Raw genomic sequence first — 17,134 nt, 5'->3', positions numbered from 1 at the left:
GGAGGAGGCGGGATGTGAAACCACCGAATCCGAAGTAGTGCGTGTTTCTCATTATCGTAATATATTGAGCAGCATCCCGCCGACTGTCTGTCAACAAGTTATCATGAGTTACAAAGGTAACCTTTTGTTTTGGGTTGGCTGACTTGCTTTTGGAGCACCTGAGAAACAATATCAACAGACGAATAATTATTAATTGTTTCTAATTGCATGGGGATTTTTTATTTTTTTTTGTCAGCATTAAGAAAACCTGTTTCTCAGTAGTGCTTTCACCACCTAATTGATATACATTTTTCTTTTTTAATCCAAAAAGATGTGGACTTTCCTGGGAATAGCGAGCTTCACATACCTTTACAAAAAATCCAGCACAGACTTGACTTTGGCTCACAGAGAGTTTGTGATGGCCGCAGCCCTATTTCTTACAGTCGGGCTGCTGCTCTCATATATCAGGTATTTTCACGGCCAGAAGCTCAGAGTCTCTCAGGTATTTCATTTGCCTCTGAGCCTCTTGTCTTTTTTACCTGTCATCAATCACTTAATCCCCCAAACTTCAACTCAGAGGAGCGAGAAAGCAGAGAACAACTCTAAAAAGGTAAGAATTCATATGGATACATATCGGCTTAATCATGTGAACAAAGGAAGACAAAGAATACAAGAATGATTATGAAATGATGCATCTTGCTTCCATTTAATGGGAGTACTTTATTATATTATTTTATTACTTAATTCAATTTTTTGTGAGATTTTAAATCCATGCCTTCTTATTCTCAGGTTTTATTAAGGTATCTCTGAAGTAAAGACTTAAAGTGCTTTAAATGTTTATGTATATTTGTATATCCAGGGGACATAGCTGGTTATTTGATGACATTTAAAAACTGTATATTTTCCCAGAGTGTGCCTTACAGTCCAGTTCAATCTGGACTTTACACTGTGTGTAATGAGACTCTCCCGTCTATTGTTTCCAGAGCCGGAGAACAAGGAAAAGAGTGGATATAGACTCCTCTGCCTCACAGAGTGCCTCAGCCAGTGGCTCCTCAGTGGCCCCGGAGCCAGATGTGGTGATAGTTGGGGCCGGGGTCCTGGGCTCAGCTATGGCGGCCGTCCTAGCCCGGGACGGGAGGAGGGTGACGGTGGTGGAGAGGGACCTGAAGGAGCCTGACAGGATAGTGGGGGAGCTGCTGCAGCCTGGAGGGTACAGGGCGCTCAAAGAGCTGGGACTGGAAGGTCAGTGACAGAAGCTGCTACTGTGAGTGACCTGCACAGTTTCTCAACCAGCTTCTTACTATGAGCCATGAACACACACACACACACACACACTGCATGAGCACACTATTTCCTGCCAAAGTTAGAAACAGTTGTGTGTATTTCACATGAGAGATGTGTGGATTTTTTGTTTTGCTTGTGCTCCTCTCTCACTGGTTTGAAGTGGGCGGCGCTCACTTGGAAAAGGCGATGTCACATATTTCCGTGCACAAATCAGAATTAGCAATATTTGACTCACAATGTGGTGACATTTGGCTGTTTGCTTATGTTGCCAGTGCTGTCAATCAAATCCGACTCACCCAGTCCAGATCAGATGACTTTTTGAGTGTTAAAATAAGCTAAAGATGTTTTTGTTTCTGAGCTTTAACTCTGATTGCTGCTTATTTAGTCCTAAATATGAAATGTCTTTGAGAAATACTTACGATTTGAAACCAAGTTTTCAGGGGCTACTTCTCTAATCCTCACCTGCTTCTATTAACTACATGTCATACTTTTTGATCAGTATAGTTTATATAAGGACATTCAGTGTGAGACGAAGGCTTTTATTTGCAGTCATCTTACTTCGCGAACAACATTATTTTTCAATGAAGGACTTTTTCAAACCTCGCATCCACAACAAATCTGCTCTTGGAGAGAAAACCCGGCTGATTTTGTCCAGATAACAAATTCATCCAGCTTGACCAAATCAGTGTAAAGTGCATTCATTTAAGTGAGTAGATGGTCTATTTCAGTGGGCCTAAAACAATTTTAGTTTAGCCAGTGAATCATTCCTCATGAGGAATTCCCTAAATATTTCTTGTTCATAGGGACTTACAATATGTCTGAGGTAATCAGTATGGGCTTTACAGTGATTACATTAAAAAAAAATCCCCTTTAATACTATAGTAATATTCCTTTTATATAGGAATTTATTTTCTGAATTATTTTTGCAGTATCCTTTTTAAAAAAAACAAACCCATCCTGCCAGGTGCAATTTCTTTGTAAAACATTAAAAAAACATTAGAAATCATGCTTGAAAATATTGGTTTTAATGAACCCTTTTAAACCTCACTAACCCGTTGGTGTGCCAGCCATTACAAGTGCGTAGCCAAACATTGTTAAAATTTATATTAACTTTATATTCAACTCTGATGGCTATCACAAAGTTTCTGAAAATACCAAATATGTGATGATGAATTTGGGGGAAGTGTGTATTAAATTATGTAAAATACATCCAGAATCTTTCCATTTGATGGAAGGGTGCAGCCATAAACAATATGGAGTCATGGGTTTAAATGTTTCACTCGGTCATCATATCAGATAGCTGGAACAAGCTGATGCAGCATATGTATGACTGTCAGACAGTATGCAAAAAGATGATTTTCCCAACCCTAAAAGCACCTTGAGGGGGAAACTGTTTGTAAATGGGTTAAATCTGCTCACTTTAATGGATTTTTCTTATATTAAATTGGATTTAAGGGCTGAACAGGCAGACTTTTAAAATGAGTAAAAGCAATAGGTACAAGGGTCATGTTAGACATCAAGTTAGACTAAATCTTCCAGTTCCAATAGTAGCTTTGAACCTGTGTTCCGGTTTGTCTTTATGCATTAAATCCCACATACTGTATGTAAACAGGAGCAGACTGAGTGAATAATGAATGTGTGCTGTGAAACTGTAACCTGTTGCGTGTGTTTGCCCTCAGGTTCAGTGCAGGGTCTGGATGCCCATCTGGTGAACGGCTATGTGCTCCATGACACAGAGAGCAGCACAGAGGTGGAGATCCCCTACCCTCAGGCGGAGGAAAGCATCCAGTGTGGACTCGCTTTCCATCACGGTCGATTCATCATGGGCCTGAGGAGAGCCGCCCTGTCTGAGCCAAAGTGAGCAAAGTCATAAAATAAAGAGTTCCTATCCCAACTGGCTGATTGGATGACATTGTTTTTGACAGCTCCGACGGTTAGAAGGAACAGGAGTATGATTTCAACTCAAGATCCACTTGAAGCTTTCAACTGCACATTTAGTCATCATCTAAGCTCCATAAAAAGCTAGTAGGTAGACTGAGTTAAGAATTCTTTTCTTTTGGCCAAACTATTGTAGCTATTTCCAAGTTCATAAATGAACTTTCATGTTCTACATTACTAGTGAAACTACTGAGTATCAGGTTTGCTCATGTGAAATCTACGTAAGATATTTCCTCACTTTTGACCTCAAAACATTGTCCAAATTGGGCTTATTTCCTTTCTCACATGTGTTCAAACAATTCATTGGGTTATTCGATAAATGGATCCAACTGACCTTCACAACACTCAATGGATGGAGATGTAAAGTCTTATCACATTTTGTTTTACCAGATTTTACTTTTCAGGTAGTTTAATAGTATATATTTCAGATTTATTCTATTTATTTATTTATTCTTATTTATATGTAGAGGACAATTTACATAATTATCAGCAGTTGGTTCATATATACAGTAATAATATATTTTAACAAAAGCAAATGATGGTTTACTGAAAAGCCTCAATAGCTCTTGCTTAACAATCAAAATTTAGCATTTTGACCATTTTGTTTCAGTATTTTGTTTCTTTTCACGTTGCCTATGCTATACTGGCACGTGGAAGTGATGTCTCTAACTGTCTGATTGCGCCCCCCAGTGTCACATTCATAGAAGGCACCGTGACCAGTTTGCAGGAAGAGGACGGCTGTGTAACCGGTCTCCAGTACAAGGATAAAGAAACTGGAGACATCAAGGTGAGAAGAGAAAACTCTGCTGTGCATGTAGAACTGTATATTCCACTTTCCAACTCCCCCTCTCCTTCTGGAAAGAAATACTGTATATAGTGATGACTGAACCTGTGTCCTGTAGGAAGTCCATGCAGCACTGACTGTGGTGGCCGATGGCTGTTTCTCCAGATTCAGAAAGAGTCTGGTCTCTGGGAAAGCTCACATCTCCTCTCACTTTGTTGGATGCCTTATGAAGGTAGCAAGAGCAATACAGTGTCGTTGCTATTATCACACTGCACTGAATACACTGAAAATACTTTAAATTGTTCTAGAGCTGAGACAATTAGTCCATCAATCGATTAGTCGATGGACAGAAAATTAATCAGCAACTATTTTGATAACTGATGAATTGTTTCAGTCATTTTTCAAGCAAAAATACCAAACATTGTCTGGTTTCAGCTTTTCAAATGTGAAACTTTCCTAATATTCTGTTTTCTTTATCATATGGAGATGCCACCTTGGGCTCTGGGAACTTATAACGGGCATTTTTCACTATTTTACATACAAAATGATTCATCAATGTATTGAGTGAAATAAGAAGTCTCTAAATATTGATTGAAACAAGATGTTTTCAATCCAGTCAGTCACTCTGTAAACTCAGCTGGAATCAGGACAACAGTGGCTCAGGATTTATGTTACTATAATCTTCATTTTGAGTTTTGAGTTATCACTGTGCTTCTCTCCAGGACTGTCCCCAGTTTAAAGCCAACTATGCAGAGCTGGTGCTGGCCAACCCGAGCCCGGTGCTCATCTACCAGGTCTCCTCCTCACACACCAGAGTGCTCGTGGACATCAGGGGGGAGATGCCTCGCAACCTCTCAGAGTACATGGCTGAGAAGATACACCCACAGCTGCCAGGTAAAAGATGGATGAGATACAGCTTCATTTTGAAAATGCTTTTATTTTAATATAATAATAACTAATTAAAAGTGACGTTTGGCCTGAGGATGAGTGATGAATGATCGACAATAAGGTTTTCATAAAGCAATGATGCCAGACGTCGTGGTAGGTAGGAATATATCCAGACTGCTATCCAGGATTTGACATTCATGGTGCACTCTGCTATTCAGCTGAAATATCAAAGCCATAATATCAAAGCACCAGCTCCGGTAACCATGACAGAGGTCCAGCTGAAACGGGGGAGTCAGTCACACTGATACATTGATAAATGTACATTCAGACACCAAAAGAAGAGGCCCAGCACGCACCTTTGGGTTTCCATCCACAGAGCCAGCTGAGTGATGGGACCGCCTGCGCTCTCTCTTTCTCTCTTTCCTTCAGAGCATTTAAAGGAGCCTTTCATGGTGGCGCTGCAGAACGATCGACTCAGGTCCATGCCTGCCAGCTTCCTCCCTCCCTCCCCTGTCAACAAGCCAGGTACTGAAGTGTTATTGACTGCTGTGTTGTTGTTATTGAGGGAAACTATTGAGCTGATTTCAGCTTGTATACAGTATGACTGGAAAGTAGTGCTTCGCTTTGGTCATTACTGCATGATGAAACACCACAAATAGCTTTCCTAATAGTTTAATTAAAAATTGCTGTAAATGTATGCTCTTTCCAAAGTGTTTTGAAAATGTATTAGTACTTTGTTTTATGGATAAATTCAAAAATCCTATTTTTTTTTTTTTTACCTGATAGAATAATACTATAATAATAGTCATTTTGGGAAATACTCCTATTCGCTTATTACCGAGAGCTAGGTGAGAAGATTAATATAATTTTCACATCTGTACGGTAAATGTGACGCTACAGCCAGCAGCCGGTTTGCTTAGCTTAGCATAGAGGATGGAAACAGCTCTGTCCAAAGGTATTTTATTTGTTTAATCCTACAAAAACCAAAGTGTAAAAACAACAAACTGTAGCTTTTACATGTGGATTTTTAAAATAAATTAGGGAGCTTTAGAAGTGCTGGCAGAGCGAGGCTAGATGTATCCACCTGTTTGGGTCTAATTGGAGGATTACAAAATGCTGAGGAAGAAAAAAAGACAACTAGTAATGTATTTTGGATGCAAGACAAACAGCAGTCTGTCGTTTGCAGGTGTGCTTCTCCTGGGCGATGCTTACAACATGAGGCATCCTCTGACGGGAGGAGGGATGAGTGTTGCTCTCAACGACGTTCGCATCTGGAGGAGTCTGCTCAAGAACATCCCGGAGCTGTATGACGACGGGGCGATGCTGCAGGTGAACACAGGAAATATACACCTAATCATTTTCATGCCAACAATTCACAGTTTCCTCATAGTCCTTATTCTTAGCAGGAGTGACAAACCTTCACGTTAAAACTGTTATTAACAATGTATAACATCAGAAAAAAATAAGTGCCTGAAGGAAAGTTCATTGATTATTTTTCCCCTGCAACATGGATCTTGTTTATGACAGCAACTAGAAGCTATATTTGGAGCCTCTACTGCATCACATTTGACCTGCCCTGTTATTCCCTCTGCTGTAGGTGAGAGACTGCAGACCAGTGTGCAATATTACACTCTGCTTTTTTTCTTCTTCTCAATAGGCAAAGAAAAAATTCCACTGGGAACGCAAGTCATCACATTCTTTCGTGGTGAATGTGTTGGCCCAGGCCCTGTACGAGCTGTTTGCAGCCACCGACAGTGAGTCTCTGCCTGCCTCTGCATCTACTAACACATGGAAAACAACAACAGGGGATCAGACACTATTGTTATTTTGCATTGAACAAGTACAAAAGTCAAAATCTGCAATCATTTCAAACAACACTTAAAGGTGGGGTATGCAGTTCTGGAGAAATCCAATAGCATGACAAATGATATAGAGCAAACAACGACACAGCAAGTAATGTTACTAACGTTAGCTAGGTTGTGGGTTAGCTTAGCTAGGTTGTGGGTTAGCAAACTGTCGCTACAGTTGCTGCTGCGAAGCTAACAGCCAGAGAGGACGAGATGTTTTCCAGAGCCAGCACAGCAGCTCCAGACAGCGATACTCACAACTCTCCTGCTACTATAGCTAACATCACAACAGCAGCGTATCTTGGCAAACTAGAAAGGAAGCTGAATGTCCGTGGGCAAGTCATTTAACGTTACCTGACACACAAATCATGGCTGGAATACTGTTGTGTGGCTCGGTCTGAGCCACTTTGTTTGTTTAGCATTTACAGAGTCAGGGTTGTGGACAAACACCAGAGTTTTTTTCAGCGCACACACTGAACGGACAGCTAGCGGACCGTGAGGAGAGATGAATTTGACAAAAAGACGTGTATTGGATTCGTTATCGCATACCCCACCTTTAATGGTCATTTTGATTCTCATTATGTCCATGTGCCTGTTTTGTGTTAACCAGATTCTCTTCATGACCTGAGAAAAGCCTGCTTCCAGTACTTCAAGCTTGGTGGAGAGTGCATTTCCGGGCCTATTGGACTCCTCTCAGTGTAAGCATTACATAATGTCCTCCACAATAACATAGGATAGACAGAATTTCTCTATTATGGCATGATGGAAAGCAACTAAGGTAAAAGTTTTACGTTTTTGGAAATACGCTTATTTGCTTTCTTGCTGAGAGTAATATGAGAAGATTGATACCACTCTCGTGTCTGTACGCTAAATATGTAACTACAGCTGGCTAACTTAGCTTAGCATAAAGACTGGCTTGGCTCTGTCCAAATTCTGTCTACCAGCACCTCTGAAGCTCACACATTATATCTCTTCCGCTGGCAACCTCCCATTGATGACAAGACTCCAAGAAGTTGCTGCTTCCGGAAGAAGATATAGTCCGTAACCCCCATAAAACCACAACTTGTAGTTGTTATATACAGTTTTTTGTACAAATTAAACAAACAAGACGTGCTAATTAGTGAGCTTTTAGAGGTGTTGTTAGGTGGACTTTGTTACCTTCAGACATAGCCAGCTAGTTTCCCCACTGTCTCCAGACTTTATGCTAAGATAAAGTTAGCATAAAGCTCACTAATTATTTTGTTTGTTAACTCGCTACAAAAACCGAGTAAAGTGTAAAAATGACGTGTGGTTTTATGGGGGGTTATATATATATTTCTTAACTGGGACCAGTTAGCAGTGAATGCTACCTCGGTTTCCAGATTTTGTGCTAAGCTAAGCTAGCCTGCTGCTGGCTGTAGCTTCATATTTACTCTACAGACATGAAAGTGGTATCAATCTTCTCATCTCGCTCTCGGCAAGAAAGCAAATAAATGTATTTCCCAAAATGTCAAACTATTCCTTTGAAGCCAAGATTAGAAACAAGAGACTTAACATGTTGTTGAATGAATGATATCATGATTTTTAACAGGTTGACACCCAAACCCATGACGCTTATTGGACACTTCTTTGCTGTGGCACTGTACGCAGTCTACTTCACCTTCAAGTCTGAGTCGTGGAGCACTAAACCTCGAGCTTTTTTCAAGAGCGGAGCCATCCTGTACCGAGCCTGCACAGTCATGTTTCCACTCATCTACTCTGAACTCAAGTACCTGGTGTATTGAGGAGCACTACAACCGGACACAGAAAGACCAAAGCCAGCCTAAGGTCTTCACAGACCTACGGCTTAATTGGAAGCAAAACAAAAGTAGTAGTTTCGAGGTTTGCCTTCCTCCTGAAAAAGGCAATGTTGCCATCTTAACCTATGATTTTACTACTGAGGACTTTCTACAATATGCCCCTGTCTTACTGGAGATGTCACTGTCTTAATGTCCTCCTTAATGCCTTGTTTCAATTTGGACATAGTTTGCAACAGTGCCTTGGTGTAGCCCTGTTTGTGCTCACCCACACAGTATGTCCTATATGCTAGAGGATTGCAACATACAGCGTATTAGCCCACACCCTGAATTACACTGAATATTCAATATTGTGGAATTATTCCTGCCATTCCAACAGAACTGCTATGTGCAACATGGCATCTGCATTTTATAATAATGATGGATTTAGCATTAGAGACACTTTTCTGCTGTAGATTTTCCTGTTGAGCTAATTTGGGCTGTATTTAATAAGAGAAACGTCCTGAAGTGATATATTTTATCGCAAGAATCCCTAATTTTAAACCTGAAGCACTGAAGATGTGATGTCATAAAACAGCAAACTGTCAAAACGATTGTCTTATGTTGCTTGGGAAAACGTCTGCGGTACTTTATTTGTCACATACATTCTTTCCTGTAATGATAGTTTCCTGCCTTCCTGTTATTATTGCTCTTTACATATTGTGAGAAGGGACTTTTTGTAACACATTTTAGTCCTGCTGGATGTCAGTAAAGAGCTGACACAGCATGCTCCCTGGGGGACGTTTGGGTTACCTGAGATCGAAAGGAACGATGCTCATATCAGGACCAAGTCAGTGGATGATGCTCAGGTGTTGTGTGTCCTGAGCTGACACAGACTAGGAACTCCTGAGCTGTAATTTACCACAGCTTCCCGCACTGTTGTGTTTACCTGTTCCTGCGGTGGGCTCGATGGGCCGTTAAATAAATCATACATCATAGTTTTTCAGTTTTCCTGTCTTATTACAGCAGACTTCTTTGGATAATTGGTATAATTACACAGTTATATTTATTGATTAAATATCTGACAATAGTCTATTATACTGAGCCCTGAATGGACCCCTGGGACAGTAAATTAATATACCAGCTAGTAACAGTAAATTACGTTTTAACCCTACTGGAACCCACACTAACAAATACGACCATTAGATGGAGCTCACTCACAGCTGAAGGATTTCTGTTTGAATGGAGTTTATCATCCTGCCTATCACAGTTTAGCACTCAACAGACTGGATTAAGTTACTCTGCTGTGCTTTAGCAATGAAATCCAAAAGAAATACACTGGAACATGATGAACTGTTGAGATTGCAAGAGTTAGTTTGGTATTAGGCTTTTGCTGCAGCTTTTTTTATATCTGTTTGGCTATTGACACTGAAGAGGTTTTAATTAGATTTTTTTCAAACTATAATACAATAAATGTAGCAGTTGGCCAGTGACCATAGCAGGGTCCCCACGCTCCAACATATAATTCAAGGACCTAACCCTCAAACAGCCCTTTAAACTTGTAGAGTCCAGCATTTTGGCCCCACAAAGCTGTCAGGACCCCACAAGTATAGTGGGCTCAACTGGCCGCCAAAGGGTGGGAACATTTTTGTGGACCAAGCTCGAGCTATAGAGCTGCAGGTTGCAGCTACAAAATAAAAAAAAAAAAAAAGGTCCTTTCAAGGTCACTGAAGCGAGCGGTTTCTCTGACTCCTGCATCTAAGCTTCAAACCACGTTCAGGTACAAAGTAGCAGAGCTCCTTTGTAATGGCTGAGACAAAACATCTGCTACACGAACCAAATGGTTCGTGATCAATATCAATTAATAAACATATCAATTTAAAAAAGCTATTATGAATTGATTAGATACATTTGCATTTAAAAAGGACACATAACCATAATACAATTATAATTCCATTTGCCTATTAATAATTCAATTTTGTGTTTTGTCTTTAACTGAATTTTAAAATAAAAATATTAAATGGAATTTTTAAAAAGGCTAAATGTTACTTTTTGATAGACATGCACATAAATAAATGCACTCGCATCATATTATATCTCACAATCCATTTGTTTCCTGCTTAAACATTTAGTTTGCATTTCATAAATGTTTCTTTAATTCAAAGACAGCTGCTCCATTAAATAATTTAAAGTTGTGTAAGCAGCGTATCACTCAAGAATGAAATGAAATCCAACCTACAGTGCAGCAGCAGGAGTTTGATTTGCCAGACTCCTTCCAAATCTGAACAGCTGAATTATTAATTGGCAAATGTACTGATCTTGTTTTGAGTTTTATAAAGCAACATTTAATTAAACAATTTCTATTGGCTATTTAAAAATGTATCAATTTATTTTAACTGAACACTGCAAAAGTGTTTTTCCATATACCTGGAACTGCAGGGTTACAAATGTACATACTGCAAGTAGTTGCAAGCTAAACCACTGATTAGTTGCCAATTCTATTAGGCCACTGTCCCTCGCCCTTTATCACAACCTGAGAGGATTTAACACGTGTAAAAGGCTAAATAAAAATATATAGGTAAAAACAGAAAATGAAACATCACAAATTCAGTCACATCCCAGGTTACAACAATTAATTCAGCTTTATTGTTATTTATACATCACTGATACATAGTATTCTGGTGAAATAATTGGAAGAATTATCCATATCATTCTCTGTGACTCTCCACAAGGACACAAATACTGGTGTGGAAGACCAGAAAGGGGGGAAGAAAGCTCCTCGGGGTAGGGTTACAAACTGTACACACTTCCCTTGGCCCGCCATCATCTGACTGTCAGAGGTCAGTCTGCCTGCATACCTACCTGTACCCACTGAGACTCACCTGACAGCCACATGAGGAGAGAAGCCGAGCCCTGCTGCCACGTTTAGCCATATTCAACCCCCCCTTCCTCTCCTAGAGTAATCCTCCTTTTTAGACACACAGAGCATTAGGGTATACCCTTATTGATATTGGTAGCAGCAAGCTTTCTACTAACAGTTAACATCTTTATGATCTAAACAAAAGAGTACTGTACAGCTACTGCTAAGAGAATATAAGAACCTGGCCTGACGCTTTTACACCCGATTAAAGTGCTAGAAGCAACCCACCAATCCACACTTTATTTTATTTATATATCTATCTATATATATATATATATATATATTATCTATATATATATATATATCTATATATATCTATATAGATATATCTATATAGATATATATCTATATATATATATATATATATATATATATATATATATATATATATATATCTATATATATATATATATATATATATCTATATATATCTATATATATATATCTATATATCTATATATATATATATATATATATATATATATATATATATATATATATATATATATAGATCTATCTAATATATATATATATATAGAGATATATATATCTATATCTATAGATATATAGATATAGATATACATCTATATATAGGAACAAATCTACTATTTTAACATTAATTTACAGGGTAATATACATTATATTGTAACAGCTGAAATATCAGCACAAATAGATCACTGTCACACTTAACAGCAAAATATATATGATTATATAAATCCATATATAATCATATATACCAATATATAATTGTCATATATGCATGTAAAACAGTTAACCATGTCTCAGGCTTTTCAAATGATACCCAGAAAAGCAACTGTGTATCAAGACGTAAAAGCTTTACAAGTTTCTCTCTTGAAAGAGCGACAGGCGGCGGCAAAAGTGCCAGGACCTGCGGGTATTTGAGGTCACAGGACAGTTATTTGCATATTCCACAAATCTATTGCAACACGTTACTGTCTACAAACAGTACAGCCAGCATCCTGCGAGAGGAGCTGGTGTTAGCTTGACTCACACGTACACCCACTGAACAGAACATTACGACGATGGGTGATCTGAATATAGCTATGTGCTTTCAGATGGTGTGCTATGACAGTGAACAACAGGAGGACTACAATACACAATACTCTATAGTTGAGCCTCAGAAGACAACCCAAAACTGTACTGTAAAAGAATACCCCCCAGCAAATATTCTCTCTTCTCTGAGTTAAGTGTCATCGTATCCTGCTGCTGATGAGTTTCGTATATTGGTGTTTCACCACAAATCACAACTTTAATTTGACACGCCACCATCACCAAGAGTAATGGAATGTGTTCAGCTTTTGTCTCGTTTATTTCCCTGTAACTGGGTCTCTCTTCGTCAAGGCTGACAGCACAGTGAGTAACATCCTACTGAATGAACAAAGTTCTAGGGGTCTGAGAGGGTGCCGGGGACTCCTTGAGGTTCTGTAAAGTTCAGATACATAATCTGGACCAGTAGGACAGTTCTCTCTTCTTGCAGCAGTCCCAAACCTCAGCCCATCATCCTCACCACCTCTCAGGTGAGAGGAGCTCCGATGGTCTTTTCCTCTTTCAAGGCCTGATGGTCCCTTCCCCTTTTCCCTCTCCTCATCCCTCTGATACAACCTCATATTACCATCATTTTCACAGCTTTACACACCCCCCCTACTCTGCAAAGACGCTGCACAAGGCTGTAACAAGATACACACAAAGGTAATTTTTCACAAAGAAAAAAAGCTCCGTAATAACTGCAGTAGTAACGCACAACAAGCATCCGATAGCTGGCTTCCGGTCTGGGGAGCCCTGGTGATGTGCAGTTAGGTTTGGGACGTTGCCATTGTTCTAAAGGAGGAGGACTCCTCAGTTTGCCCTTTGCAGGACTTGTTTTTTCCCTGTGGCGCACTGTTTTGTTATTCAAAAGCCCAGATCTCTATGTCCTGCACAAAGAAATCCTCCTTTTTTGAGAGCATGGGGTTCCCAAATGTTTTACAGGAGTGACTCCTGCCGTGGTAGAGGTCTCCGTCCAGCCACAGGCCAAACTCACCGCTAAAGGAGAAGAGAACAAACAGTCTTAAGCAGGGGGCCACAAACTATTTCTCCAGGTGCCTATGCACCCTGAAGTATCTTTCTTGAGAACTAAACACAGTTTTAGGCAATCAAACATCATTTATCTGCCTCTTCAATAGCATTATTTGATTTGGCAGGCTAACTTTAAACTATACTGCATCATCAGATTCAATTAAAACAAATGTTGCTAGAACTGTCAGTTTTCTGTCAAAAGCAGCTTGGACTCACCTTCCTCCACCAAAAGCTAAGGAGTCCATATCTCCTTTCATGAAGAACATGTTGTCACCTGTCCATTTGTACACCTGTTGCAGACACAAAAGAGCATATATTAGAAGATATTGCATGACATATTCAATGTTGACATAATCTAGTTTTCTCTGTCCAGTAGTCGTTACCATGATAAGAACAGAGCACACACATGTTTACCTCAGTGGGAGGATCCAGAATTAACATCTGGTAATTCAGTTATATCTATGAGACGCAACCGAAGGAAATATCTCATCACTGGATTGCTAAATACAACTCAAAATCCTCTCTGATGCACCAACATATAGTGCAAGGCCCATTTCTTTGACAGACATTTAATTTCCTTTAATGAGGAGATTAAGGCCACTATGTATAGAATTGTTATGTGAGTAGCATTTTTAAAATTATTCTTGTGGTATAAATTCTTGTTTGTAGAAAAATGAGACAATCCTGGTGAAAATTGGTGAGGTCAATGTGTTGCTTTCAGCCCATTCACAGTGTCCCTGGGTTGAATCCATGAAGTGTAAAGGCTCTCAACAAGAGAGCATAATAAAGAATGCAACTTACACAACACTGAATACCACTGAGTTGTGAGGCTTTAGAGAACTTTTCAAATAAATAATAAACACTTATTTATCACAGCATGTGTTTGAGTGTCACATGCATTGAGAACAGCATGTGACTGGCAGGCACATTCACAGTTTGCATGTGATATGGTGTATCGCAATACACTCAAGTCTCATTATTTTATTTTGCTATGTTAAGTAAATCATACAGCTCTGTAAAGTCCTCAATATGTATGCATAACCCAGTCTTTTTCAAAGTTGTTTTCAGTTCCACACAACATTATTGCATTAGAAATGTGTGTGTGTGTTGAGATGCTGCGACTACTCTTGTGTATGTATGAAGTGTTCAACAAAAACAGTGTCTTTTAATGCAGTATTAATTGCTTTTTTTCTGCCACTTGGGTGCAGTAGAACAAGCAGTAAACACTATATTGACATTTTATTTACCTTATAAAGTTGATATGGCGAATGTGTTAGCCGAGAGTTGCTAATTCACACATCCAGCAGGTGTGTTGGGCCGGAAAATCAAAACAATGAGCAAAAACGTGCAAAAAGTTCTGTAGAGCTGAGGGGAACCGAAGAGCTGGGTGATCATTCTCTGTCGGTTTGTCATTACAAGGGACACCTTTCCCATTACACACAGTCATTTGATCCATTGTTAATATAAAAATATTGATGAGTGCAGCTTTAGAGCAATATCAATCACACGCACATCAGTTCTGCTGTTGTCCTCTTACAATAAAGTATGCTGTATATTAACAAAATTGCACATTCAAATGTCCAACTTTAATAGTGCATTTAAATTTTGAAAAATTCTTACAGAAACCCAACAACTTCAAACTGAAGGAAGGTAGCGTACCTCAAACTCTGGATTGAAAGTGAAGAGGAAGGTTTCTCCTGTGCCATAAAAGCCATCGCTGACTTTAAAGGGCTCAGATGCCAAAGCACCAAACACCTGGAGAGAAAACAAAACAACAGAACACCGCGTGACTACTGTGCACTCGGGATACAACTCAACAGGCTGCCCCCTAATAGTCGACCAAACCGTTAGTTGATGAGAAGAGTCTTAGTTGGCCAAGTTTTCATTGGGCAACTAAATCTTTAGTTGGGGGCAGCCCAAAATAGGAAAATTATTAGAAAATGATTACCGCTATAACTCAGTTTCAAAATATCACAATGTGCTACTGCCTTGTTGAATTACTGTTTGCTGAATTTGCAGCTTACCTGGCCATCGCTGTCCTTTATAACCATGAGCACTGGGGTGTCCTGGCCCTGCATGGCTCTGTACAGCGACTTAATGCTCATGCCATGCTTTGATGTGCCAAAAGCCAGCGTCCATGGGTACCCAATGGTCCGTGGTGGGAGATTCTTGGCAAGCTGTGGGGGAAAATAATAAAGAAAAAGGAAGGATGGAGGAGGAGGAAAAAAAAAAGAAAGCAAATGACACACACAGAAAGGCAACAGCCACCAATGCTCAATTACATCTGCGGTGACCTTTTAACACCATCTGGCGTTTAAAGAAGAGTAACAGGGCTCCAAACACAAAGTCGTCTCAAGAGAAAGAGAGGTCCAGCACTCCCTGAGAGAGCCTGCTGCCCTGCTGCTGACAGACTGAAGGATTAACAGTGGCTGTGGTGCATGGGGAGATAAAGCCAACAAAGGCGCTGGAGGAGCAGTGCAGTGTGCGCTTCATTTTTAATGGACAGATAACACAGACACTGACTAAAACATAGAAATAAAGTGACAACTTTTTACAGTATGCTGCACCATTTCCTCTGTAAAAAGGCCATTAAACGTTCTGTTCGCTCTCCAATAACTCATCAGTCCCTTTGCACTTTTCTTGTGGGTTCAGCACATCCTCCAGTGGTGGAGCTGCAGCAGCAATGTAATCAGCAGGCTGGAAGCCACGAGGAGATGAGCCTCGACTTGGCTCACCTCTGCTCTGCTGTGAGCCTGACCCTGAGCTCCGAGCTCCGTCCTCAGGGTGATTAAAGGAAGCAGCATATTGGCAATCTATTGGTCAATATGCCAACTGGGACTCACTTGGAGCTGTGCATGTGTCTGTGTGCGTATTAACACACAATGCCTGCAAGGCATACACCACACCTCAAACAACATACAAGGTTAGTGACTCAGAAATGTCTGCTACATGTGTTTCTCACGGGCCTTTCTGTTTGATTATTTGAGTGACTTTATGCAGGTGTTGTCTTTAAATAAATTACTTACAATCCAGATCCATTTTACATTATTCAGCAAAAAATACAAAGGTTTCTTGACGTGTTCTCTACTGTAATCCTTAATCATATATACAGTACAAATTGTCACCTCTAACTCTGCAACTTTGCCACATAACAACCCACCGACCATAACTTACTGGTTCCGTGTCTGATGTAAAGAGTCATCAGGTCACCTATATGCTGACAATTCTGTCTACAAATTAAAGTATTCCTCTACCCACCTAACACATGTTGGGTAGGCAGATGTGTAATTACAGCAGTGAGTACATTTATTCCCCCCAAGTACACTGTTGACAAATAATCCTGAAAGGGAGCTCCAGGAATGAATTACTTAGATTGTTTTACATGCACCAAATTTGAAAGTGAAATCACCATCAAGTCCTCAGTTTTTGCATGGTAGCATTCAAGCCAACCACATGACACACAGACTATATTTAAGATGGAACACAGTGATGTTGCTAGTTATGAGTCCTGCGTCTGTGATGCATTAAAATCTGAAAGAACGCAGTAAACTCACTATCGACGCGTCCAGGGGACGCACCCTATTTTTCCCAGATAATGCTACATTGTGAACAACAAATATGTGTTGAAATCATAAATAAACTAAAGAAACCTCGCTGTCGTTTT

General features: G+C 39.8%; 2 protein-coding genes across 11 annotated transcripts in view; one reads left to right on the top strand and one right to left on the bottom strand.

The window, feature by feature from the left end:
* Nucleotides 1-50: 50 nt before the first annotated feature.
* sqlea (squalene epoxidase a) lies at nucleotides 51-9,472 on the top strand. Its single transcript, XM_044208587.1, has 11 exons — nucleotides 51-589; nucleotides 963-1,221; nucleotides 2,943-3,120; nucleotides 3,892-3,988; nucleotides 4,104-4,217; nucleotides 4,708-4,879; nucleotides 5,303-5,398; nucleotides 6,060-6,202; nucleotides 6,531-6,627; nucleotides 7,331-7,418; nucleotides 8,291-9,472. Exons 1-11 carry the CDS (start codon nucleotides 311-313, stop codon nucleotides 8,481-8,483), a joined length of 1,716 nt encoding a protein of 571 aa, XP_044064522.1. The 5' UTR covers nucleotides 51-310; the 3' UTR covers nucleotides 8,484-9,472.
* A 2,560-nt stretch (nucleotides 9,473-12,032) lies between these two features.
* The window catches only part of oxr1a (oxidation resistance 1a), a 161,749-nt gene continuing 156,647 nt past the window's right edge, over nucleotides 12,033-17,134 (bottom strand). For 8 of the 10 annotated variants that reach the window (XM_044207162.1, XM_044207160.1, XM_044207165.1 and 5 more), the window contains 4 exons: nucleotides 15,495-15,647; nucleotides 15,130-15,225; nucleotides 13,687-13,760; nucleotides 12,033-13,437 (listed from right to left, as the gene is read on the bottom strand). In XM_044207162.1, the coding sequence (XP_044063097.1) occupies nucleotides 13,302-13,437; nucleotides 13,687-13,760; nucleotides 15,130-15,225; nucleotides 15,495-15,647 (459 nt within the window). In that variant the 3' untranslated portion in view covers nucleotides 12,033-13,301. The other 2 variants (XM_044207164.1, XM_044207166.1) reach the window with 2 other exon arrangements.

This window comes from Siniperca chuatsi, linkage group LG9, assembly GCF_020085105.1.
Source record: "Siniperca chuatsi isolate FFG_IHB_CAS linkage group LG9, ASM2008510v1, whole genome shotgun sequence".
In the NCBI taxonomy this organism is placed as follows: domain Eukaryota; kingdom Metazoa; phylum Chordata; class Actinopteri; order Centrarchiformes; family Sinipercidae; genus Siniperca; species Siniperca chuatsi.
The sequence above is the reverse complement of the archived record's forward strand: the minus strand, read 5'-3'. Positions and strand labels throughout refer to the sequence as shown.

Bases quoted from the DNA above. Each gene is read 5' to 3' on its own strand.
- sqlea (XM_044208587.1), top strand. From the start codon at position 311: ATGTGGACTTTCCTGGGAATAGCGAGCTTCACATACCTTTACAAAAAA. The intron at 3,989-4,103 runs GTGAGAAGAGAA...TGTGTCCTGTAG, and splicing joins AAGAAACTGGAGACATCAAG to GAAGTCCATGCAGCACTGAC. The intron at 6,203-6,530 runs GTGAACACAGGA...TCTTCTCAATAG, and splicing joins ACGACGGGGCGATGCTGCAG to GCAAAGAAAAAATTCCACTG.